At 48.4% G+C, this 25,487-nt stretch overlaps 1 protein-coding gene across 1 annotated transcript in view; it reads right to left on the bottom strand.

The window, feature by feature from the left end:
• Positions 1–6: 6 nt before the first annotated feature.
• cacna1ha (calcium channel, voltage-dependent, T type, alpha 1H subunit a) overlaps positions 7–25,487 on the bottom strand; it is a 59,622-nt gene continuing 34,141 nt past the window's right edge. Inside the window, exons 6-38 of the mRNA XM_057014517.1 lie at positions 25,042–25,201; positions 23,540–23,816; positions 21,191–21,283; positions 19,625–19,863; positions 19,004–19,536; positions 17,341–17,507; positions 16,992–17,186; positions 14,662–14,813; positions 14,116–14,301; positions 13,911–14,028; positions 12,649–12,804; positions 12,381–12,468; positions 12,031–12,308; positions 11,193–11,549; positions 10,394–10,497; positions 9,939–10,062; positions 9,791–9,859; positions 9,506–9,690; positions 9,288–9,414; positions 8,508–8,633; positions 8,331–8,420; positions 8,037–8,250; positions 6,341–6,492; positions 6,144–6,253; positions 5,927–6,060; positions 5,455–5,525; positions 4,842–4,920; positions 2,993–3,114; positions 2,172–2,330; positions 1,932–2,075; positions 1,671–1,839; positions 1,069–1,090; positions 7–161 (exon numbers count right to left, since the gene is read on the bottom strand). Coding sequence (XP_056870497.1) covers positions 128–161; positions 1,069–1,090; positions 1,671–1,839; positions 1,932–2,075; positions 2,172–2,330; positions 2,993–3,114; positions 4,842–4,920; positions 5,455–5,525; positions 5,927–6,060; positions 6,144–6,253; positions 6,341–6,492; positions 8,037–8,250; positions 8,331–8,420; positions 8,508–8,633; positions 9,288–9,414; positions 9,506–9,690; positions 9,791–9,859; positions 9,939–10,062; positions 10,394–10,497; positions 11,193–11,549; positions 12,031–12,308; positions 12,381–12,468; positions 12,649–12,804; positions 13,911–14,028; positions 14,116–14,301; positions 14,662–14,813; positions 16,992–17,186; positions 17,341–17,507; positions 19,004–19,536; positions 19,625–19,863; positions 21,191–21,283; positions 23,540–23,816; positions 25,042–25,201 — 5,234 coding nt within the window. The 3' untranslated portion in view covers positions 7–127. The remainder of the gene's footprint in view (positions 162–1,068; positions 1,091–1,670; positions 1,840–1,931; positions 2,076–2,171; positions 2,331–2,992; positions 3,115–4,841; positions 4,921–5,454; positions 5,526–5,926; positions 6,061–6,143; positions 6,254–6,340; positions 6,493–8,036; positions 8,251–8,330; positions 8,421–8,507; positions 8,634–9,287; positions 9,415–9,505; positions 9,691–9,790; positions 9,860–9,938; positions 10,063–10,393; positions 10,498–11,192; positions 11,550–12,030; positions 12,309–12,380; positions 12,469–12,648; positions 12,805–13,910; positions 14,029–14,115; positions 14,302–14,661; positions 14,814–16,991; positions 17,187–17,340; positions 17,508–19,003; positions 19,537–19,624; positions 19,864–21,190; positions 21,284–23,539; positions 23,817–25,041; positions 25,202–25,487) is intronic.

Below are 25,487 nucleotides of genomic sequence, written 5' to 3'. Positions count from 1 at the left end.
CACCTGTCTACGCAAGGACCGCGGGGAGGGGCTAGACGTGGGCGGGGCAATGCGCGGCGGAGTCAGGTTAAGAGGCGGCCGGGGGTGAACGGGCGAAACATCCGGTACCTGCAGCAAGACGCGGCTCTCACACGGCTGGGAGTGCACGGAGGTCACTGAACCTGCAGGTTCAAACAGGAAGTAATAGATTTCACACACACACGGTTACAGTCACACACTCTGTGTGTCTAAAGACATGCTGGAACACATACATGCAAACACACACAGTATTCATGGGCTATTTCTAATCAAACAAGATATAGAATTCATCTTATAAATGTCTAATTTGAATAGAATGGTTTGATTTTAAAGCTGCCCTCCGCTGCTCAGCACTGAGCAGCCACAGAGACATGAAACTCAGGATATGTGACATCAGATCCTGGTTACTGGAACTCTTAGACATGATTGTAGCAGTGAGGTCACGGAGGCTGATGTCAGTGTGACCGAGGAGGAAAGAATTCAGGGTTTGATTTGAACCAGTGCGGGTCTGCGTAACCAGGGTCTTCTGCAGATTCAGTGTTCCTCTGAGTTTTACACTATTCCCATCTGAGACCAAAAGACGAGTTTTCCAGTTGGAACATCCCAAATCCAAAAAGCTGGGCGACCTCCTTTAATGTGAACAGAGCAGAATATGACACTTGCTATCGGAGTTGCAAGGTTCTAAAGCACCTGATCAATCATTATTGTGCTGCGTTTGCAGTTCAGTTTTGTTTGAGAAGGATGCGCAAGCTAACACATTCTGCTGTGATGGCGTTTTCACTCCATGTCCCAGAGTTTTTGGATATGGGATTCAGCCTGAAGGCCAAGCTGTAAAATCATTTCTTCAAAAACTGGCGTCATAGTTAGACCTTATCGCCAGTTTCAATGAACGCTCCGCAGCGGAAAAGCCGCGGCCCTCGTAATTTTCTGAGGTGTCGGACTTTGCAGCTTGGCAGTGGGAGGATTCAATCATTCCGTAACTGAGCTGATGAGCCTGAGTGAAAGGTGGCAGCGCTTCACGTGAGTCAGCTCATCCGCTTCAGTTTGTACCTTTTGGCTTTGTATTTGTGAACTGGAAAGAAAAGCACCACAGATTTCAGCGAACGTCGAAGCAGTGCGGTTTTCCTCAGACTACCGACTAGAACTTGTGCTTTCAAAGATGATTTGCTGTATTTTCGCGACCATTAAAAGTCTTCAATTTTCTCCAAAATGGCGCCCTATAATCCGGTGCGCCTTATGTATGTGTTAAATACAGAAATAGCCCCCGTAACTGGGAGTGCGCCTTTTGATACGGTGTGCCTTATGGTCGGGAAAATACGGTATTGTATGAAAAATACAACACAGGATTTCCCAAAGCATAAACATGTCTAGAAAACCTGTGTCAGGCATCTATATCTCAGATTAAAAACACTAATTTTATTCACAAACTGCAAAGTCTGCCTTTTGAAGTTGTGACGAGGTCTAGTAGTTTCAATAGCACTTGATTAATAGAAGCCCAAAGACTATAACATGTAATCTTGTTATAGTAATAAAGTGCTTGATATATAAATCAAAACCCCCAGAGAGAATAACTGTCAATACATGTCTAACATGCAAGATTTCACACACTTGACAGTGATTTTTATTACTTTTGTCAGCAGCTGTCAAATTACCTGAATGCTGGTGCTGAGGACTGTGCTCTACCTCTTCCAAAGGATAGGGGGCGCTGGCGGGCCGCACAGGTCGGAACATATAGCTGTCGTTGGGCAGGGAGTGCATCCTGGAGACGGACATCTTCCTCGGAGACAGCTGGTCCCTGTCAATGCAATGCAGCTCCTCCTCCTACAGGGGGAGACAGAGACCACGTGGAAATAGTGACGCTATGACCAAATGAACGCACGTGTGCTGCTTATTATTATTGTGTTTTGTCCAACCTGTCCTGGTGAATGTGGACACGGTCCGACATAAGTCCCTTCCACGGAACTGTGGCTGGATGCCATGCTTGACCTGCGCTGCTGCTGCTCCATGGCCATTTCCAAGGCGATCTCCGCATCCATCTCCGCGTCCTCTTTGGCCTCCTGCAAGAACAAACGCAGTTTTAAGTCAAGACCTCGATGTTTCTCTTCAACGAGGCGTTTAATCACACTGAAGTAGCGGCTTCTGAATTTCCATACCTTGTTGCTTTCCTCAAGGTGCTTCATCAGAACAGCCACGACAACGTTCACCAGCACAAACTGGGCCATCAGCACAAAGGTGACAAAGTAAATTGGAGACACCCAGGGCAGGTATGTGAGACAATGTCTGTCCTCTGGACGACACTCCCTTAACGTGTCCTTAAAAACCACACAAAAAGAAATAGCAAACGCTGGCGTGAGAGAGTGAGGGATACAGAGAACAGCACTCACAAACACCCACATCACCAAAAGTGATGGCTACAGTGCCTCTGTGAGCACACGAGGAGAACAGATTACAAAAGCTTTGAAATTGTCTTACATAACGGGACACCATTTATTTGGGAATTATAAAAGTTAAGAGTCTAAATTGAGGACAGCAGCTGTGACGTAAAGGGTAGCCGCTTGTGATGAAGTTCATAATAATGAGAAAATCAATCGTTTTGGTTCAAAATGTAAGAGAAAATTCAGAGGTAACTTTCCTTTAGATGTATATCTATTAAAGAACATGTCGTTAAAAGTAGGTTTTATTATGTACTTAATCTAATCTGTTAGATGTCTCTCTAAAGCCTTGCTATTATTGCTTAACTGGTTTTTGAGGTCAGTTTCCTCTGTGTGATTATCTTGTGTGTGTTCTTGTACATAATCGAGAAGCAGAATGTGCATTTTACAAGCCTTCACTTCTTCAATGTTTGAGGGGGAAAAGGGTGTTTTAAGATTAAGGTTACGTAGAATCGGGTTTGGGGTAAGTAATGCAGAACGCAATAGTTCACTCAGAGTCCTCACAAATATAGCAGAACACGGATAAGTGTGTGTGTTCCTACTTTCATGATTCCATTCCAGTTGTCCCCGGTGGACACCCGGAACAGGGTGAGGAAGGCCATCCCAAAATTCTCAAAGGTCGCGTGACGACTCAGACCCTCACACGGGTTGTTGTCATTGCACTCTAATCCAGACACAAACACAAGGAGACATTAGTTACTCAAAACAATGGCTAAAGTGGCGGAGAACAACAGGGATTATTGGCGTGGAAAGCATAGAGAAAGTCTAAAACCAGCGTGCTCTACAGACGCAAACAGCTTCTAAGCGCCACGTCCCTGGGGACCCGACAGAGGAGAAGCAATCGCCGCCATCTGAAGGACAAGGAAAGACTCGATCAATCAGAAGGTCAATTTGATAGAAACCCCTCAGGGCTCCGCTAACCGAATCATAACACCCGCCAGAAGTTATTCGTTCTTTTCCTCAAGCCACAGGTTTTATTAGCAGGAAGCGCGAGAGGAAGGAGTTGGGAGTGTTTCCTATCCTACGAATCCACCACCAGGAGAGAAACAGGAAGGTATTTACTCCGGTGAGCTGAGCAAAGTCGCTGCCGTGAATAACAACGAGAAGCTAATTTCTCCAGCAGCAGCAAAATGCAAGAAGACGAGACCCAACGCTCCCCCAGCCTCAACGTGGACATGTGGATAGGACAGAATTGGGAAGGAAAATTACAGAAGAGGCAGAGCCAGTCGCCAAACAGGAATATATTTTTATATCTTAAGCAGAATCTCAGTCAGCTTATGAGCCATAAAAGCAGCCGATGGCTTCTTTTCCAAAATAAATAAGACCGTGCTGGCAGAGGCAAAAGTGTTTAGTGTGATTAGGAAATTGAATTAAAGTTATCAACAGCTCATCCAGAAAGCAGAACTTCCCAATTTTCACCAGCCGCTGAAGAGACTGTGGTGCGTTCAATTACCGCGGGAAATATTAGTTGCGCAGCTTCAACTGAAACCAATCCACCAGCTCCCACTTCCAGGTGACCTTCACTTACCCGTGAACAGCCGAAGCAGCAAATATCAGACGTTTAGAGCGCTTTCAAGAGGGGATATTTCATGAGCCAGTTAATCCAAGTTTCATCTGTCCTGCTTTTTTAAAATCTTATTTCATCTGCATGCACGGCGAGCGGGGGACATCACTCCGTCAGCCGGCGTGTAATCACACACTCCGGCCCTCTGAAGGGAAAAGCTCATTTCCTAATACCCTTTCACAGGACAGAGATGTGCTTCACACGTCCCCCAAAGAAACCCTCTGCGAGTTGGACGCCTTTTCCAACGACGCCTGACAGCCACTATCGATTCGGACTGATATGAAGGTCACCAGAGCGGCGTCGGCCTCCGGCTTTACTCGCTAGAAAACATTTGTTGTGAGGCTGCCGAGGGGAAGAAACAGGAGCTGCGTACAAAGGGTATAACATTGTCCGGAAGACACTGGAGATCAGGAAATCTGGTGTTTTACAAATGTGTCGGGGGGGGGGGGGGGTAACATTTTCACACCAAGTGAACCTCTTCATCACTGAGCTGTTTTCCTGGAGTCCTCACCGCCCCCCCCCCCCCCCCCCCCCCCCCTCCCGGCAGCGCACGCTCGGAGAACACGGGCGGGGAGCAGCAGCCTGATTGAGGAGGTAATATGGAAATCACCCAGACTCTGCAAATGGGTCCCTTTCCTCGTTAGGAACGAGACGTGATGAGAGGGAGAAAGAGAGCGAGCGGACATTTTGATGCGCCGTAACTTGCTGCATATCGGGGTGGATGGTATTAAGGCTCAAATCCAGACCACAGCCGCTGCATTTCTGCCTGCGTGTGTGTGTGTGTGTGTGTGTGTGTGTGTGTGTTGACTCTTAGTAATATCACTGACCTAGTTTGCCAAAGAGCTCCACTCCCAACGCGGCGTAGATGAAGAAGAGCAGCATGAAGAGAAGACCGAGATTTCCCACCTGTGCAGAAACACTGAAGGGTAAACACTTTTCAGAACTTTCCCTCCCCAAAAAAGCAGCCCTGACAGTTGCCGGAAGCGGCTCGGTCCATCAGAAACACGCCGTATGACCCTGCTGTTGTTGTTGCCCGAGCACCGGTTGTGCAGCGGCTCTTTACCTCGGAACAAACGGCCGGGGATGAGGAAAAGAACCGCTGCGCACTTTACCGGCGTCTTAACTTCCTCCCAAATCAGTCCTGCAAGGGTCGAGGCAGCCCACAGACCTTCTAAAACAAACACGGTTCTGTCTCTGTTTTTTTTTTACGTTGGGAAAATGAAACACGGTTCATGTGCCGGTCTGGCGTGGAGCGGAGCAGGAGGAACAGCAGCGAATCAGACATTTCAGGGTCACGGTTTTTGTTGGATACGAGTCCCGTTAAATATTCAGCCGGCACGCATAAATCTTTCAGAGGCCTGCCTCCGTCAAGCAAAGCCTCTGTCTTTGCCCCGTGTTGCCGCGGCGACGGCGGCGGCCCCCCGCGGGGCCCGCATTTACCTGCGGCAGCGCTTGCATGACGGTGTCCAGGAGAGCTCTCATCCCCTTGGCCATCTTCAGAAGCTTCAGGACTGCAGAGGGACACAGGAACAGCCTGAAACGAGCTAGTTTGTGCGGTTTACGCATGATTCGGCGCCACGCTGCAGTGCTAGAGGTGGGCGCCGGGGATCCGCTATTTGAAGAAGTCAGGAAGCATCTGTGACTCACAACCTTTCCAAACATTTACCGCTATATTTACAAACATCAAATAATTCCTTTCAGCAATAATTTAGTATCTGTACTGTGTGTTCTTCTGCGTGCATTAAAAGGGCCCAACTCTGCCTTTCACTCGCACAGTGAGGACATTTTGTGCTCCTGACATATCAAAAGGTGTTTGTGAGGGTCTGGATGGGACGGAGTTGGTGAAGAGGAGGGGATGTTCCGACGATGGCAGCACATGAACACAGGAGTGTGTGTGGCTGTGTTGTCCTACCTCGTGCTATTCGTAGAACTCTCATGATTCTGATGATGGTAGGATTGATGGGCAGCGCTGCGCTCAGCTTCAGCTCCTCCAGGGTGATCCCCATGATGGACAGCGCTACTATACCGATATCCAGCTGATTCCACCTGAACACAGATGAATAATCCTGTATTTTCAGTAGTTTCTCCAGAACACGTGGACATTATTGGAGGCGGGGGCTGCACCTCACCTGTCCTTGAAGAACCTCTGTATGCCGAAAGCCACAAGCTTGAGCAGGGCCTCGATGACGAAGATGAACGTGAAGACGTAGTTACAGTACTTCAGAACCTCCTCTAAATACTACAAAACATGCAGACAAGGGAATCGTGGGCACGTGTCACCGGCGCAGGGGCCCAGGGAATGTTGTGTCCAGGAGGGGACGGTTACCTGTGGCTGATTGTAGTGCTCGATGCTCATGGTGAAGACGTTGATGCATATGATGATGGTGATGAAGAGGTCCAGGTAGTGGCTGGTGCACAGGGTGTGGATGGAGAGGCGCAGTGGGGAGTAGTCGGCGTAGTAGGGCCTCTGCTTGGCCTCTGGAGCACACAAAGAAATGGTCATGAGCCAATGAGAGCAGCTGTGGCGCTCTGAAACATAGAGACAGCATGTGCAGGGGGCTGTACAGGGTGTTCAGTGTTGAAGCCTCCGGCTCACTGTCCTTCTCTGTCATTATCACCCCGGAGCCACACTGTGGCAAAGACTGACGGTATGACAGTCCGAGATAAGCTCCAGATGGAGACAGACGGAGCCTTTCCAGCAGATCAGCACACCTCGGTGTGTTGATCCACCTGTCCTGTACCGGCGCTGGCGCCCCAACAGGAGGTGACAGACAGTCAGACAGGACAGGTGGAACGGGAAGTCAGGTGGTCGCACATAAAATATCAGAAGCACAACTGAACATTAATTTTGTAGAAGATGTCTCTCAATAAACAAAAGTGCAGAACTGCACAAGCACTGCAACGTTTATAAATCGCCCCCTACTGGTATCGTTTGTTACTACATGTGGGACAAGGGTAGACTGTATCCACGTGTCCAAATGTAGCAGCTGATGGTTGTGTTTGCATGTTCGTGCACGTTGACGTCACCCTCATGCTTACATGCCTTAAAGGGTGCCGTCTGGGATGGGCTGCAGAAAGGGCGTTCAACATCACCAGTTTTAGAGGAAAAGAAAGTTTTTCTTTTAAGACGCAAATCTTTTCTTCATGTTGCATCTGTACTACAACGCTACAGAAGATGAGATGTTGAACGCAGGCTGGAGCCACACCTCCGGTGAGGGCATTATTATAAACCCAGAGGAAACATCTCAATCGCCTGAACTCGTTTCTGCTGATTACTGAAGAATCAAAAGGACGCGCCGTTTTCGGCGGGGACAAAATTCAATCCAACCCTTCGTACCTGAGCAAATTCAGACCGGTGAGATATGCTACTGAACTAAAGATGGGACACTCCTACAGAACCGCCGGTGTTGGAGGTGTCAGCATGTGATGGAATACAGCAGTTTAGTAGCAGGGACCAACACTGGGTCCCCAGGTGTTTGCAGGAATAGCAGAGAGGAACGTCTGCTATGTTTCTGAGTCTGCCAGTCAAAGCACAGCTTGGAGGAGAAGTCCTGCTCTTGTTGAGAGATGCCTCGGGCTTGTACATGCACTGGGGGCAAGTGGGGGGGGTGGCTGGCACATTTTCCTACTTGCGAGGTTCGCTGACACGTGTCAACCTTAATGAGCTTCACATGCAACCTGACTCCTACAGTCATTTGTGTGGATTTCAATGCAATTACCGCAGCGAGCTTTCAAATGTTGCCATTCGATTCCCATGTTTTGGTTACTCTGGCCTGATTTAAGAGGGGTTTTGTGCATGCAGTATTAAGGACAGGGTGGTGGGAGGGCTGCAGTCATGCGGTGACATGCATCAGACTGGCGTAGCCTACGCTTGATCAATCACTGTCGGCGTGAGCTACCCAGTCTTTAAGTCCGGCGTTCTGCGAAGTGCAGAATATTTTTCCCTGATTTCTCTCTGGAGCATTCTCTTTTTTTTTGCAGTCTCTGAAAGCAGGCAGTGCTCAGAAAAATAGTCTACCGACCAGCCCCTCCATTCTCCTTACTCCTGCGCTTTTTCTCTATCATCTTCAGCCTCTTCTCCTCCCGCAGGCGGGCCTCTTCTTCCTCCTGGTCCTGCCGGCACTTGTGGAAGTTCTCCACGACGACGCCGACGAACATGTTGAGGACGAAGAAGCTGACGATGAGCAGGAAGGAGATGAAGTAGAGCAGCATCCAGGGGTTGTGGTTCCTCACGGGCTGAGAGGACAGAATTCACCAACATTCAAGGAACTCTTTTAAAAAACCATCTCATCAGTCGTGATCGCCTTTGCTGTTACCTGCTGATCCACCCCCACCGCATCCAGCCCATCATACATGATGTTGACCCAGCCGTCTTTGCAGGATAACACGAACAGTGTCATCAAAGCCTGGGAAAATAGAGGAGTTACACAATCTGATACCTCCCAAAGGACACTTGTCGCACCGGAATTTTGAAGAGTTTAACCCCCCCTCACCTGAATCAGGTTGTCAAAGTTGTACTTCCTCCGTATCCAGCGGTAGTTGGCCTGGAAGCAGTCGGATTTGTTGGTGATGTTTTTAGTGTCCAGGCCCTCACAGTGGTAGAACTTCCCTTTGAACAGCTAGGAAGAGAGAAAGGACAGAGGAAGACAGTAAGAACGGCGCCGCTTTTAGCACCATCAGCAATAACCCAGAACAATAAACCGACGTATGGAGTCCATTCTTATGAGAAATTCAGACTCAGCAAATATTTGAGGGAAGGTCCCCACACTATGGGTAGAAATAGTGTCTGTTCGGGCAGGTAATTTAAGGCCGAGAGGCTCTGACCAAAGCCCGGTCACCGTCAGGCTTCGACCTTGACTTTGGAACAGCCATTAGCCCCCTCTACCCCCCACGACCACCTCCGGGCCAGCTAGAGTGGAGTCTCTCTAAATCTCCCTAAAAGCGATGGCTGTAATTCAAAATCAACTCTGTGCTGCTGTTTAAACGTTTAACACTCATTAGGAGACACGATTACGTGCCCACGCACACACAATCCTACACAGGCTGCAGATTAATTCAGTTAATACTGATGCACAGATGCTTTTTAAGGTCCATACGTCTTGTCTATGTGATATACAAGACCCCTCTGATTGCCTCTGAAGCCACATATCACATTAAACATGCCGCTCCTCGGGGCAGGAAGGGTTACAGAGTCTCCTTGAACTGTAATAATGCATCTCTCCACGTGTGTAATGACTTGTTTAATGCAAACGTGGATTTATGCGAGGACGCACCTGCACTCCCAAAATGCCAAAGACGATAAAGAACGCGCAGCAGATGAGGACGATGTTCCCGATGGGCCTCAGAGAGGTGATGAGTGTCTCCACCACCAGCTTCAGTCCAGGGGCGCGGCTGATCACCCTGGAGGTTATGTAGGAGGTTTGCTGGGTTTACAGACGTCCCATCCAAACACACAGGTAGCACACACACAAACACCGAAACCAGTCCGCACCTGAGTGGGCGTAGTGTGCGCAGTAGACGGAGGACTCTGAGGATGCCCAGGATCCGGTTCCCACCGGTGTAGGCCAGAGAAACCAGTATGTCCACCAGAGACACAAACACCAACAAACCATCTAGAACGTTCCAGCTGGACTGGAGGTAGGTCTGCGTCCCAAAGCAGAAGCCCAGAGCTACAACCTGGTGGCACGGTTCTGGAGTTAGTGGACTGTCTGGGCACATTTCTGTGAGTTGAGACGTAAAAATGGGCAACTTGAACAGCTAAAAGTGTCCAGCTTACCTTGACTGCCATTTCTGCCATGAAGATCACAGTGAAAACGTAGTTTGACACACTCAGAAACACTCGCTCCTGGGGAAGGAAAGGATTTCAACACGTTTATTTGTCATATTCACACGTGCACGCGCGTGGGTGTGCATGCACTCCTTACTGTGCTGTGGGGCTGGATGTCTGGTCTTTCCAGGGCGATGGTGATGCAGTTGAGGAAGATGAAGACCAGAACCACGTGGTCGAACAGTTTGTGAGAGATCACGCTTTGGCACCACGCACGGCATCTGAACAGACGTGCACAAAGTCAGCTAAAAGCCCCGCTGTCTTGAACCAGGGAGAAAATCAGATGAACTTATAGGGGTGGGAGTGTGTGTTCTTGTACTTGCTACAGACTAGTACCAAAATCCACATTCTACTAACAAAGTGAGGACAGTTTTGGGAAGGGATCAGATTTTGTCTCGTCCTCAAAACTTCAAAGGGCTAATTAGGGTTAGGAGGTTAGTTGGGGTGGTTATTGTGATGCCTTATTTCTATGACAGTCCTCGCAACGATAAAAGTACAAGGATGCACGTGTGTGTGTGTGAGAGAGAGAGAGAGAGAGAGAGAGAGACTCACTGGCTCTCTGGGGAAAATAAATACAGAGTCCAGTCTTCGTGTTCTTTGCACCAGCGGGGCTTTAAGTTGTGCAGCTCCTTTTTGATCCAGTAACACAAAGAACTCTGCAGAATAGCATAAAAACACGACAATTATTTTAGAGAGCGTAGAAATGCTGTGCTACTGTATGCTAGCCGTTGCTGCGTTATGCTATATTGTGTGTCTCTTATGCTGAACGATCAGACACCAGTCGACCAAGATTAAAGCCACAGAGGCGGACATCCGGTACTGGAACAGGACCGCTGCCAACTGAAACGTTCTAAATCTGCAGAACGCGTTATGGTTTTAAGTAAAGCAACAGTTAGAGAACGCTGCAACTCAGAATTCCTAATTAGAAGCAACAAAGAAAAATGGAGGAATCATCAAATATTCTCAGAGCTAAAATCTAAAATCCCTGACTCAGATGTGCACTTACATACACTTTTGCGTATTATTGCATGCCCACACACACACACACACACACACGCACACACACACACACACACACACACACACACACACACACAGTGATTCAGCGTCTCTGCATTCCTGGGAGGTCCTTTGTTTCAGGGAATTTTTACAGCTCTGTAAACTCAATAGAGCCAATAAAACATTTGGACAGCAACCACCTAAAGCACAGCTCCAGTAACCTTCCCAAAGGCACATGAAGGTCATTCTGCACAAATATTTCTAATTATGCATCTAAACTACAACCACACCTCGCAGGAAGATGTTGTAAAGCTTTTTAATAATAATAAGGATTAAAGGTGTGATAACCTACGTCATCGTCCATGTCTTCCTCCGGTGAGGAGTCATCTTTGGTGTCTGGGTTGATGTTGGGGTCGTAGGTCAGCGTCCTGCCGTTACAGTCACCGGACTCTGCGACCATGGCGGGACACAGAGTGGACGCCTGCAGCAGCTCCAGGGGCTCCGGCCAGAGTCTGTTGTTGGCCGCCACCTCCGCCACGTGCTCGCCGCTGTCCTCCTCTCCCCCTTCCCCGGATAAGAGGCTCTCCCTCTCCCCACTGGTGTCTCGCCGCTTGAGGCTCGGCGCTCTCCCCAGGCTGTTCCAGCTGGAGCGGCGGCTCCCCCACGAGCGGGGAGGCAGCGGGGAGCGCCGGCCGGGACTGGAGAGGGCCTGGGACACGAGAAAGAGTGCGTTAAGGAAAACGCTCCTCCATCTCCTGGAGGGAGCTGAGGTTTAGCCGTGATTTCTGTCATTGATGGCGGCTTTATTTTGTTCCCCTGCCAGATCGGATGAATCAAATCTTAAACTTGCGCGCTCACCGTTATCGAACAGGTTAGGTTCAAAGGGTTTTTCTCCCCTCAGAGATACCACCGAGTAATTGCCAGATTCCTATATTACCCAGGCAGCCATGATTTCCTGGGGGAATAAATCAGCATCTACCTGCATTTGACCGTGATAGAGAGGAGGTTGCTAGGTGAATCCTTTGAAGCTAACATCTTTATCAGATCGGTTACAACCGCCCTGCTGGTTTAATATTTAGATCATGTTTTGCACTAGTTGGCTTCTCTACCCTGATTAAACACCGAATAAGCCCTGGAGGTATTCCATGACACCTGTGCTGCTTTGTGAGGGTTCATATCAAGTGACTCACTAAAGAACGCTGGTCATAAGCTAACGGCTCCATGGAGGTGGAGCTCCCCCGTCGAGATTCTGCACGAGCGATCCCTGCTTCAGAAACGCCCAGTCCCACCTCGCCGGTCACCCCGTCTCTGTACATGAGGTCATCTCCCAGCATGGACTCGGGTCCCAGGGAGCTCTTTGGCGTGGGCATGGGTGTGGCCGCGGTGCGCATGATGATGGGCGGAGCCACTGTTCCGTGAGGATCAATGTGACCGTTGGCGGTCATCATCAGGGAGTACATTTTCAGCTCTGGGGAGCAGATGACATTTTTAGAGGAGAGCACAGGCTGAACCGAACTGGGACGCTTTTCCTTTCACCTACCAGTGTCTCGGAATTGTTCGACCTTCTCGTCCTCCTCGGAGTTGTTGGATTTCTTTTCATCGTCAGACTCTGAGCGATTAGCATCACCCTGAAGCACACAGGCGAAGGCTTTTCTTTGTACGTTTACATTGTTTTTTTTAATTCAGCAAAAGGTACTTGTATTAAAAAAAAATCACAGACTGGGACTGGAAGTCCATTAAAGGCAACTTGTGTTACATAGTTCTGATATGAGAGATGCTACTAAGAAATATCCAGGAATGCGCCTCACCTCGGCCTGAAATCCCTCCACCAAGATGGCCACAAGCAGATTGAAGAGGACGTAGTTGCCGAAAGTCATAAGAGCAACAAAGTAGAGCGCTGCCCATGGAGAGGTGGACGCCATGCCATTGTACAGAACCACATTCCAGTCCTCCTGTGTGAGAATCTGCAGAATAAAAGAAAAGGACATGAAAGCGTCAAATTACTGAGGGAAGCCAAAAAAGTGGGAATGGCGCTGCTAAAAAACAGCATAGCAACATCCCGTGGTCAGGAGAGAGGAGAGGTTCACTAAAACTATCAGGAGAAGTGGAAATAACCCAGCGGCGTGTAGTTTTACTGCCGCGATGCTTCAGTATCTTCCAGGGATTCCTATAAGTTAACAGAGGCAGCGTGTGTGTGGGCGTGCGCGTCTGCCCGAGCCTAAATCAATGTGAGCGATGAAAGCGCTTAAAAGCAGGATAGCCTTCGTGATGCGGCAGGAAGGCTCAGTCCATCACTGCCCACATGCACCAGGCTGCGGCGGGAAGGCGATCCGGCGCCGTCTGCACGCGGGGACGCGCACGTGTCTGTAGCGCTTCCGCGGACGAGGAGAGTAAAACACGGGTTCAGCGTCTCACTCCTACATGGAAAAGTCAGCCAGCTTACTCAGACGCAGAGGAGGGCGGCCCATCTAGAGCTCTTTGAGATAAAAATGTCAGGAAAACACGGCGCGCGGGTGCAGGCGGTTTCAGTCAGAGCAGAAGCTTTCAGCGCACGTGCACGTGGCCTTTTTTCACAAGTGGACAAAAGAGCACATGAGTCAAGCCTCCGCCATGTTTGTGGCCCACATTCTGAGCGACACACCACTCCAGCCACCATTTTTCTGCCTCTCCTGCATCTCCATCAGCTCACGGAGGCCACGCTGACATCATCAGCAGGTATATATGTACATATGTATGTATATATTTGCGGGATAGACACACACGACTGGCACACTAACAGTCTGGGACACAACGCTGCTGAAAGTGGCCTATCTCAATTGACTCGGTTCAGTTCACAGATCCCCTGAGGGGGGGGGGAATTGTGCTCCACACGTGTTAACGGTAGGATGAAAAATGTGATCAATCTTGAGTCATATTTAATTTCAGCAGCCCCGGTTAAAAGACTTTTTCATCATCCACACACGGTGGATGGTTCCTAAAGTTGCCCTTGAAAAAAAAAACAGTTGAGTCTACGGGCAAAAGGATATGAGGGAAAAGGAAAATAGCTTGAGCTTGTTCCCAGGAAACCAACCTGAAAGACGGTAACAATGGCCCAAAGGAGAGAGTCGAAGTTTTTGCGGTCAGGGATGGTGTCGCCGCTCTCCGTCCGGAAGCTGAATTTACAGCCAAACAGATGCATTCCAAGGATACTAGAGGACAGAGAAGAAATAATAAACCCCGTGAAAGTGGGCAGAGGACGCTCTGAAGGTTTTTCCTTGTTTATGTCGCGCGCATACCTGAAGGTGAAGATGAAGAGCATCAGCAGCATGCAGAATGTGGCCACGTTGTCCATCGTCTTCATCAGCACGACGAGCTGTCTCCTCAAGGCCGGCAGGAAGCGGACCAGCTTCAGCACCCGCAGCAGCCGGAACGTCCGCAGGACTGACAGCCCTCCGTCCGACTGGCCGATGATCTCCCACACGCTGGAACCCACAATGACACTTCATTCGGGCTGAGCGCTATTTTAATGAGCGCTGCGCAGGTTCAGCTTTACAGGGATTCGGCTCGATCGAGACGGGAATAATCGATGTAAGAAGGCGGTGTTCCGTGAAAGAAGCATGGCCGCTCGTCCAAACATGAGGCCTGTCAGCTGAGATGACAGCCACACGGCTCTGAACTATGCGCTGTGGCAGCAAGTAAATGCACCTCGGTGAGATCCATCACCAGCCCGCCATCCTCAACCATCGTCAAGAAGCCGCGGCCATGAACTTGACACGTGACAACGTGAGGCAGAGCTGCTGTCGCTCTGGATCACAGGCAGCCAGGGCCTTGATTAGCATTACCTGATGATGACAATTATGCTGTCAAATATGTTGTAGGGGTTCCTGATGTATCCGAACAAGCCGAAGGCGAGCAGCATGAACCCCATCTCCAGGACGAACATGCTGGTGAATACGATGTTGCTAATCTCCAGGACGTCAGTCAGCTCCTCGGGCTGGAGCGGCAAGCAGAAACACACAGGAGAAAGAGTTAAGATTTCTCTGATCGAGACTAACGACACCAGCGGCTGATCAAGAAAGATCTGCCCTCTCATAAGTCAGACGTTAGATGGCAAACTTTGGAGCAAATCCTGCATCCATCACCTCCGTTATGTTCCCCACCTAGCCTAGCTTAGCCTAGCCTAGCAAAACACGGCAGCCAATTAAAAGTTCCAGTAAGTGGTGATGATGTTTGTATGTTAATGACCAGCAAACACAAAATGGCCATCAGATATTGCCGCATGGGTTATTCCCGTGCGTAAACGTGAGCCCCTCTCTTGGTAAGAGAGAGCTCTAGATCATTACTAAGACGCTATTAGGCATTATTGTCATTCTTTTCATCACCGTCCCACTTCTCGGCTGTTAATCTGTGAAGTCAGGAAGCTTGAAAGAGCAAAGGCGGCTGAAAAGAAAGAGTCGATTGATTTGAGCGCCGCTTTTGTTGGGCCGCACGAGGAGGGAACAATGGCGCTGCTGTTAAACAGCTGGAAGATCCAGGCACAATCAGTTGAAGCACTTTAATCAAGCTTTCACAGAGGTGCCTGCCAACAGTCTTATATTTAAACGCTCACCGTACAGTAGAGCAGCATACATTAATCTGGACTAATGGCATTAGCATCCTGTGGTTAACCAATTGTAAGAAAAACACGGGATGGTTTGTCTTATGTCGGTAAATCTGCTGACGTCTGCGGACATTCGTCTCAGAGAGTGGCCTCGTCATCACCGCACAGATGGAGGTGGACGGTCCGAAGCGCTCGTGATAATAACTGTCTTACACCAACAGGCGCCGCTGATGTATTTAGAGCACAACGTGTGTACGGAAATGAAGCTAGCAGAGGGAATTCTGGCTTTGTGCCAAGGCAGGGATGTGAGCAGGCTAAATGAAAAGCAGTGATTTTTGCCCCCATCTCGATTAATAAAGTCCGTCCCGGCGCCCTTGACGTGTCCGCAGTATGACTTACTAAGCGGCAGCGTTCTTGGCCGCTACGATCATTAGCGTCTGAGTGCTTCCTTAACAAGGTGCAGGTGTGAAACGTGCATCGATGTGTCTCCCGTAATCCGCTGTAGTCCCAAATGAGCCTCCCGAGCCGTTGCTTGTACGCTATCGACTTCTGCTGCAATCGTTATTTTAAGAGACCCGGTGATCGATCAGAATTAAACACTGGGTCATGTGTGGAACACAGACTAATGCTTACAGGGCCGGCAGGCCTGACTATAAAACAGGCTGCCTGTTAATGCTAATTCCGCTGAGCAACAGTGGACTTTTATGAAATCGTTTCTGAAATAATAGCTTGATTTAGCGGCACTTTTATGAGCTGTTTAAATAGAATAACTGAGTTTTTAATGTGGCCTTGTGCAGCGTAGAGAAAGCTCTCCGGAGGAAATGGCAACGTGGAGACCGACAAAATCTGGGACAAGCGAGTGCGAGAGCGTCTCGACATGGTCTAATCTGTGAATCCTGCTCATGCACGGCAAAAGCCGTTTTTAAAACTGCACGTGTATAATCCAAGGGTGCGAAGATGATGACCAGAAGAATCTGAATAATCAGATCATTCTAATAATCTGATGCATTCCTGCAGTCGGTTTATGTGTTTCAGTCCATTTATTGGATTTCTATTGGAGTATGTCTGTATGTAGGGGGGAAATCTAGTGCTGCTTTTTTAGTCATTTTTAGCTTTAAATGAAAAGTGAAACCCTGATCACTATGATTCTCTGTATGTCACTCTCCCAAACATGCTATTAAATAGTTACTGGACAAGAAAGAGGCCACACTGTCACACTCTGCTCGCAGATAATGCACAGTTTTACCAGAAAATTGGAACCGACGAGCCAGGTTTCAAAGCACAAGCTTTTAAATAACTCCTTAACATTTTGCTGCAGGCTACAGCTCAATCTAAAACAATACACCACTACATAAAGTATGTTATCCCACTCATTTTAGGTGTTAGTGTGATACACCAGCAATATAACCTGAGGACATATTCAAGATGTGCAGCATATAGGGAGGAAATGCTCTTATTTCACTGATGAATGTGTGTGAGTGCGATTTACACATATTATGAGCCACCAGTTCTCCACAGATCCTGAGCAGCCTTCACTGCTCTGAACCACGCTTCAGCTCGCGTCCCCCTCACCTGCTCGTGGTATTCAATCCCCATGCTGAGCGTATTGACGAGGATGGCGATCATGATCCCCCGGTTAAAGTATTTACTCTCCACAATCCTCTTCAGCTTCTCTCTGAAGCCGACCCAGGCCCTAACCACCCCGTTCCTGTATTCCAGGACGCCCTGCCGTCTGCCGCGTCCTCGCCTGCCTCTCAGATCGCCGCCCTGGGGAACAGATGGGAGGGTTTCATCCAGCAGTAATATTAGTTTGAGCTAAGGTGCACTTACAGAATACTTTAAAGAGATCTTTTAAAAGAATCAAGAGCCATCCACCATTGACACTCTGCTTAATGAACTGCATCCCATCATGCGTTCTGACCTGGGGAAAGTCATGCAGTCCGTCAGCCTCTCCCCTGCCTCCCTCTAGGTCTCCCAGCTCCAGCTCCAGGGTCTCTAGGCTGCGGGCGCACAGAGGGCAGCTGAGCAGCTCCAAGAGGAGAGGGCTCGGCACCACGCCTGCCAACTGGAACAGCAGCCGCCGGCGCCCTGCGGGGCACAAGCCCGTTCAGAAGGTGAAAAACTGCAGAGGGGAGTGTTCTGCAGCTGTCTTCTGCTGTGTTTCAGTGCTGCACGCTGTGATGGCATGGTCATAAATAAACTACAGACAAACAGCCTCAAATGATGGCAGTTGGAAGCTAAGGGTGTGCTTAAAACGTCCCGGGACAGGCTAAGCAAGTTCCTTCCAGCAAATCGGAAATTTGATCTTGTTTTGCCATTTTCGATGACCTTCCATATTCAGGAACACAAGCAGACAAAATAAGCCTCAAAACACTGGCAAGAACATCAGTTCACTCAATGGATGTTTCAGCTTTTCATGAGATCAGCTGACATGAGATCATCAACCCAAACAGGAACGCTACGGAACGCTACGGATCCGGTGAGGGTCAATCACTCAGACCGCAGGAGGCACAAAGGCAAACAAGCCTTTCGATCGTCAGGGTCGGTCCAAAGAGCGCGACACAACTCGAAACGGAGATGCTGCACTCCAGCGAGGAGCTAATTAAAGTGTGATTAACAGGGTTCAGCATGTCTGGAGACATCACCCCTCTAAACTGTACTCTAACGGAACACAACAGAGCAGCTGATTGCACCGCCGCTGCTTTTTTGCTTTCATTTTGCTCCGGCTTTGCTTTTTTGGTGTCCACCCCACTGGTTGACTGACAGCCTCTCTGCCCCTTCTTTTCCCTCTGATCTTTTATTTTCTCTCCCTCTCCCATCTACCTGCATCTCCACCCACTGAGCATCAGACGGGAAGTGACACCAACACAATCCTCTGCTGGTCGTGATGCTTCCTCTAAAGTAAAAGGAAATATGTTCAGAATAATTCTGTCAAATTATTGTGTGTAATTCAGTTTGTCAGAATATTATGGTGTTTTGGTGGCTGCTGAAGCACGATTCAGTCATTAACACTATATTCTCTGAGCAGGTCCGGAATTTAACGTCTTACGCAGCTTAGAATAATGTGACATGTGACGAGTGCAGAAAGATCAGTTCTCCACATGATATAATAGGTTACATTTTGCTGTCGTCAGTCCCGAGCAGCAGTACGTATGTGTTTAAATCAACGCATTCCTACAGTCTGACAGTCAGCCAGGCAGAGAGCACGGTAGTGGAAACACACTGACGATGCAGCGTGCAGCTCCCGAGGGTCAAGCTGAAGAGGACAGTTGCATATTCACAAACAGAAAGACCTTAAAATGGGGGGGAAAGAGATGAAAGAGAGTGTGGGGACAATAACATAATGGAGCCCAGGGGAAATTCCAAACACAGAGCCTGAAGGAGAATCAAAGCATGGTGAAATCCATTAGGAAAGGCATTATGGGAAAGAAAATGCTTAGATATAAATAAATATATGGAAACATGAAAGGTTTTTTAGACTTTATGGGCAGTTATGTATAATCATATGACTCCTTCATTAAGAAATAGTGTGTTTTGCGTGTGTGTGTGTGCGTGTGTGTGTGTGTGTGTGTGTGTAGTCTTACTGTGCTGGCCCATGAGCTGGTAGAGCTTGTTCAGGGTCTCTGAATGGTCCGACGGGTGGCTGACTGGGTGTTGCTCCGGACTGGCCTGGCACTGCTGGGAATGTGGGGGTGGAGTCTTGCTGCTGTGGCTGCACACAAATGATGGCAGGATGGTGGGGTAGTTCATGCCCCCGTTCAGCCGCCCCAGCAGAGTCCCCACCCCCTGTGTCGCCACGGCCGCGTTCCTGCCGTTGTCTCTGTTCCCGTTTGTGCTTCCTCTCCGAACGGGCAGCGAACTCATCTCCAGCTCCTCCCCTCCTCTGATGCCCCCGTCGACATCCTCGGCGCTCACGGCGACGGCGTGCTGCCCCCCGTTGCTGAGCCGGCAGTGCTGGTGCTGATGGTGCTGCAGCAGGTTGTGGATGGGCCTCAGCCACAGGGCGTTACCCGGGCCTAAACTCCCACAGCCCCTGCTGGAACTGTGGCCGTGTCCATTACCCCCGTTATTACCCCCGCCACCGCTGCCATTGGGATTCACCTTTTTACGCCGTTTGCTGGGTGTAAACAAAAGAAAAGTTGCCATCACCCTTCACTCTAGAGCTGCGAGTCTAGTCCCAGACAAAGCTAAGACCCCGGTCTGACCTGTGCCACCCAGCGTATATCCTCTGCAGCCTGCGCCTCAGCTTTCGATAAAGGTGGCTGATGTATCGCAGCATCTCCTCGTAACACGACCCCGGCTCACTGTAGCTGGCCAGCGTGGAGTCGTTGGACATGTAGCGAGCGCGCTGCTCCCTCATCAGGGCGTTCTCCCTCTGCTTCGTCTCAGAGAACTGGGTGGCGATGACCACGAGGCACAAGTTGATCATGAAGAAAGAGCCCACCTAGTCGGGGAGTTGCAGAATAATATCACTGTTGAGTGGAGAAATAGGTTTATTATTTCCATTTAAATGGAAAACAAAGAGCAGGGAGGACGCCTGGACCAGTATTTCAATATAAGCAGCACAAAGTGTTGGACTCATTCCCCTCTTAAGGTTTTGAAAGCGTGATACAAAAGAAAGAAACCAGATTAGGGCTTATGCATTATTCAGAGGCTTTTTGCTGAACTTCGGTTCAGATGATGTAGCTTTGGCAGGAAGTCAGAAATATCTATAAAAATCCGCCCATCTTACAGTTGTAAGAGACAGAAAGAGATGTAAGGTGTGCACTTCTCTGTATTTTTTTCCCTCTGACAGCTTATCTTGGTTTCTGCCTCGCTCACTTTCCGCATGAATCATGTTTGTCTTTCAGCCATTCCTCCTGTTTTTTGGGCAATTTCTTTTTCCACAACCCAGCTTTCCTCCCTGTCTCCCTGCATAATAAGCGCTTTAACATCAAAGGACGAGCAGGGGGGGAGAGCTCATCCGACCCAAAATGGGATCTTTGATAACCCCCGCACCAACGAGATAAGAGAGGAATGGCGCGCAGTGAAGCATCGGCGGGAGGCGCAACACATCCTATATTAGGTGAGCGTTCACACTAGCACGGGATGTTGGATGAGTCAAGGTAAAACAGTTATGTTAGATCTGAGCGGAAATCTCTCGGAAGCATCCGGCTGAAGGCTGTTCCACTTTCCATGAGGACAGAGAACTTTGTTTTCTCGAACCGACAAGAACGAGAATGAAAGATGGCGCCCCAACAACATTTCCTACTTCACAAGAACCTCAAGAGTAGAGTTCCTGAGCAGTCCTGGGAGGCCCCTCCCACTGCAGCCACTCAGGTTTCCTCTGTACCGCCTCTTTAGTGTGACATTAACAGTAAACACACTGATTATTACCCATCTGCATTTGTTAATAAGCCTTATGCAATGAGCTATACAAATGTCCTGTCCCCCGCACCGGCTTTGACCCAAAACTCGCGATTGCGCGTCAAACTGCTCCAGCAGAAAAGCATAAACGTCAACAGTTAAGCGTTTCTGGTGTGGCCACGCCCACTTTACATTTCTGACCAATCGCACAGTCGTATTTGGACACATAGTTATACTATGTTGGGATGTGCCAAGAACAAGGTGCAAGAACGCCCAAACCAGCATCACATGCACGTGCACAACACATCAACTACAAATATACTGGAAACGCCACCTCTTAATAACTTTAAAAACTGACGTCTCATTTATTGTGTCTGTGTTGAAGGACAGGGAGTTAGCTGGAAGGGGAACTAAGGGATACTTACAATAATGAGCAATATAAAATATATAAAATTGTAGAAGGAGTGAGCGTCCATGACGTAGTACATGATGTCTACCCATCCTTCCAGAGTGATGACCTGGAAAAAAGAGAAATGGTTACTGGACATGATACGCCCACGCGTGTGAGGGCAGAGCTCATGCAGAACACACACCAGACAGATAGAATGCATTACCGATTCTGTTTCTAATGCTTATTAGTCAGAAGAGAGCCAGTCTGTGGGGGCCCCTCCAGCTTCTTCTGTGTGTGTGTATGTGTGTGTGTATCTGTGGAGGGGGGGGGGAACTGGCCTCTATGCAAATGACCTGATACCTAAACTCACACTCCAATGTTCACACCTCTGCTGGCATTTCACTGTGTGGCTGCTAGCGAACATAAAACAATGGAAAGAGCCAACACTTAATATTCGAACGTCCAAGCATCTGAATGGATCTCTCTCTCTCTCTCTCTCTCATACACACACACACACACACACACACACACACACACATTCACAAAGGGAGAGTGGACAGAATCGTTTATCCTGGTAGCAGATTAACAACAACCTTTTAGCCTCTTTTAGGAGCTGGAGGCACACTTCACCATTGTGCATCTATTCACTTGTTCATTACATTAATATACACAAAACACGCGCACAAAGACGGAGCTGCTCGTGACGCAGTCTCAGGATCAGACATGGATAGGAAGGTGTTGATCCCGATGTTCTCGATAATGACACAAATGTGGAGCAAAACGCACGTTCCTGGCTGTCGCTACTGATTACTCTGTCTACACACAGTTCCTAAGAAGGTGTGTGTGTGTGTGTGTGTACGCTCAATAGTCATTAACCTTGAGTTAGTCTTCAACACTGATCTGATAACCCAAAATGTTCAGGTCAGCGCTCCAGTTACTGATGCGACTGTCTCACATTTTAACTATAACAAAAGCTTTGACATAACGGAAAGAAAAACTTCTTTCACCCTAATGAAGTGACTCAAACACCCTCCAGAAAACTACAAGATACTTCATGAAAGAAAGAAAAAAAAACACATTGGGGATTTGTCATGCTGTTTTCTGTGGATGCCCAAAATCCTCAGAGGGAGCCCACGTGAGATGCTAACAGCATTTTGTGCTTCCTGGGAGACCCAGAGAAACTCGGAATTAACTCGATTTGGAACCAAGGCTTGAAATGTTTTCAAAAGCATTCGCTGAGAGGTATAATCTGTGTTCTTTGTATTTAAATATAATAAAGGACAATGAGTCATTACCTTATTGGGCACAAGTATCAGCTGACGGAGGTGGAGAAGATAACAGAACAAAGTAGGTCCTCAATTTGAAAAAATAACTTAAATACCACTGTGAATAGGTGGATATGACCATAAAAATCTTTGTTTCCAGCCAAAACCTTCTATAAAACATCATGTTCCTTTCCAACATCCCTATCTGCCCTTGTAATAGTCTACTAATCAGCATCTTCACCATTGTGTAGGGGTAAACACATGCTACGACACCATTTAACGTGTGCAGGATTAGTGTGGGAACGTGGGTTTTCCACTTATCAGTTAGGGCACTAAATAGCCCACTTGACCCTGTTCCTCATTTAGTGAGTAGGGAAAAGTGAAAGAGCGAGTGATTTTGGATGCTACAGGAGTGTGCGCTCTCTCCATTGATCCTCCCACTTGGAGGATGGATATAACCATTTATAGATCCCACCAACCATTTATAGATCCCACCTGCTCCTGAACTCTAGAGCTACCGCCCTCCTCCAATTGGGATCAAGTATTTGTCCGAAATTCTGCATAAATTAACTGAAACCAAAATGGCAGCTGGTTTCTCCTGATCAATCAGGATGGATGGATGGATGGATGGATGGATGGATGGATGGATGGATGGATGGATGGATGGATGGAAACTGAGCAGATTTTTCCTTTTTTCCCCTCCAAACCTTAGAGAAAAGCAGCTAAATCTAATCTTTAAAGCTTTTGGCCACCAGCCAAGCCCAGGTGGGTGGATGCAGAGACACACACTCGGCGTGTGTGCCGGGATTAAGCGCATCTCTCGCCGTATGTATGTTTGCGGTGCTGGGGGGGGTAATCTGAAGGCAAGCCTGTATTTGAGGAGTCATGTTGTCCACGTCAGAGTCTATTCGACACATCAGATATATCACAGGATCACGGTCAGATCTATTAAAGGGTTCACATCTGACACAAAGAAAATCCAGATAGTGCGAAGGGTCTGTTAGCTGCTAAAGTAAAAAAATACAGCAAAACAAAAGGTTTTCTTTGAAGCGAGAGCTTAAATCTATGATTTACTCTAACTGTAAATATGATACTCTAGTTAGTCACTTCCTCCTCACCTGGAATATGGCTATCCAGGCGTAGCCGATGTTGTCGAAATTGACGGCTCCCTTGTGAGGGTTGTGGTCCCCTGGCTGACACACGTTGTAGTACTGGTTCCAGTTAACGCAGCCGTTAACGCTGGCCGTGCCGACCGCGGCGGAGCATTCAACCCCACCCTCGGCGTAGGCCGGCACGTCGTGGCAGCGAAGCATGCCGTTCTCTCGGGGAGCCGAGCAGATGAACGGGCTGTCTTCCTCAGTCACGTAGTATGGACTGATGGACAGGTTGTATGTTCTGCTTGAGGAAAAAAAACAGATGGATGAGGATTAAATGTTCATAGTTGTCCTTTTCTTCAATCAGTTTTAGTAGGGGATTCACAAAAACCTGGACAGACCCAGAATTTCCTTCCGAAGAACACATATGATCCCAGGTGATCGCCATGAACTCGGCACTTTTATTGTCTTATAAGTGCACAAAAGGTTGGAAAACAAATCACGGCTGTAACCAACAGAGCGCTCCAGCAAAAAATGAGCACAACTGTTCAATTCCCGAGCTACTGCGAGGTTAATACCAAGAAACAACAAACCTCAGAGACCGCGAGGAAGCCGCTGCTCTTAATCCCTACAAACAATACTATACATGTCTATTCTTCAGATCTAGCCTGAATTCTTCCTTTCAATTTCACAAAACTAACTAAATATATCAAAATGTAGGCACAGGCTGTACTGCAGAGTACAGACAGGGTCCAGGATGTAGCGCAGGTCACAAAAGCATTTGTTCTGTGAGAGAAAACACAGCTGCCTCGGTGAGAGGACGTTACTCACAGGAAGGATCCTGCAACACGATCTGCTGCACCAGTCGGCTTAAAAATGCTATTTAGCTCCAAGATCGTCCATTTAGCTGGACGCGTTTCAATGCAAACGATGGAAAACGATGTTCTCTTGCTTTTGTGAGTTGTTCCAATAACACACATCAGGTCTGGTACCTCGTTTTTCAGCTCCGTTTCCTCAGGACCTTTTTTACGACTTGTACTAACTTTCTCTGGGTTTTCCAGCGAACACGCTGAGGTGACTGAAGACACATTCAGAACACTTGCTGACCCGCTCTCTTAGACCTCCAAACACTGTCTCTGACATCACACACATACACATTAAAAAAGCAAGAGCGTGGCCACGTGTAGGGAAAATAACTTATTGGAAGCATAAATGCGTCTGCGAACCTATTCCTGCCTCATTTGGGAGACAAACGTCCAAACGTCACTGTGAGAAACAGCCACATGGTCTCCTCTGTTGTTGTAATATAAGGAAATTCACTTAATATATCAATAACAATGATACCGATTACGTTGTCACGAAACTAATATAACAATAAAACCAGCACGTTTAGCTGTTGACTTCCGAATTAATGGCTCTTTTCTGACAGACTAGTTGGATGCAAAGCTGTTTCAAATTGCTTAAACTCAGGTTAGACAGAGATCTGTCCGGGGACAGAAGTCGTTTCACGAGTCCAAACTCCTTACGTTCTGATACCGTCGTCCAGGAAGCAGCGGTTGCGCAGTAGCCCCGCCCACAGCTGGACTCCCACGATGCCAAAGATGAAAAAGACAAAGAAGCAGAGGAGGAGGACGTTTCCCAGCATGGGCAGGGTGTCCAACAGCAGCGTCACCAAGATCCGCATGCCTTCAAAGTTGGACAAAAAAGGTAAAGAATTTATTAGGATGGCGGTTGTGACTTGTTCGTGGACTGATATCACGCACGGAAGATGGTCCTACTCCACACGTGACGCAGCGGCCACCTCGCCACTAACCTTTATTGGTCCTGTCAGCCCCAGAATTATAGTCCTGACCCCCTCAACCGCCATCAATACAGGGGGTGACAACACTCAAAGTGACAGTCTGACGTCAGTGAAAGTCAGAGCTTCCCGGTGGCCAGCGTTATCTAAGCTCATACGTTCGGCGGCCCTGTG

Source organism: Takifugu flavidus, chromosome 18 (assembly GCF_003711565.1).
Source record: "Takifugu flavidus isolate HTHZ2018 chromosome 18, ASM371156v2, whole genome shotgun sequence".
Lineage (NCBI taxonomy): Eukaryota > Metazoa > Chordata > Actinopteri > Tetraodontiformes > Tetraodontidae > Takifugu > Takifugu flavidus.
The sequence above is the reverse complement of the archived record's forward strand: the minus strand, read 5'-3'. Positions and strand labels throughout refer to the sequence as shown.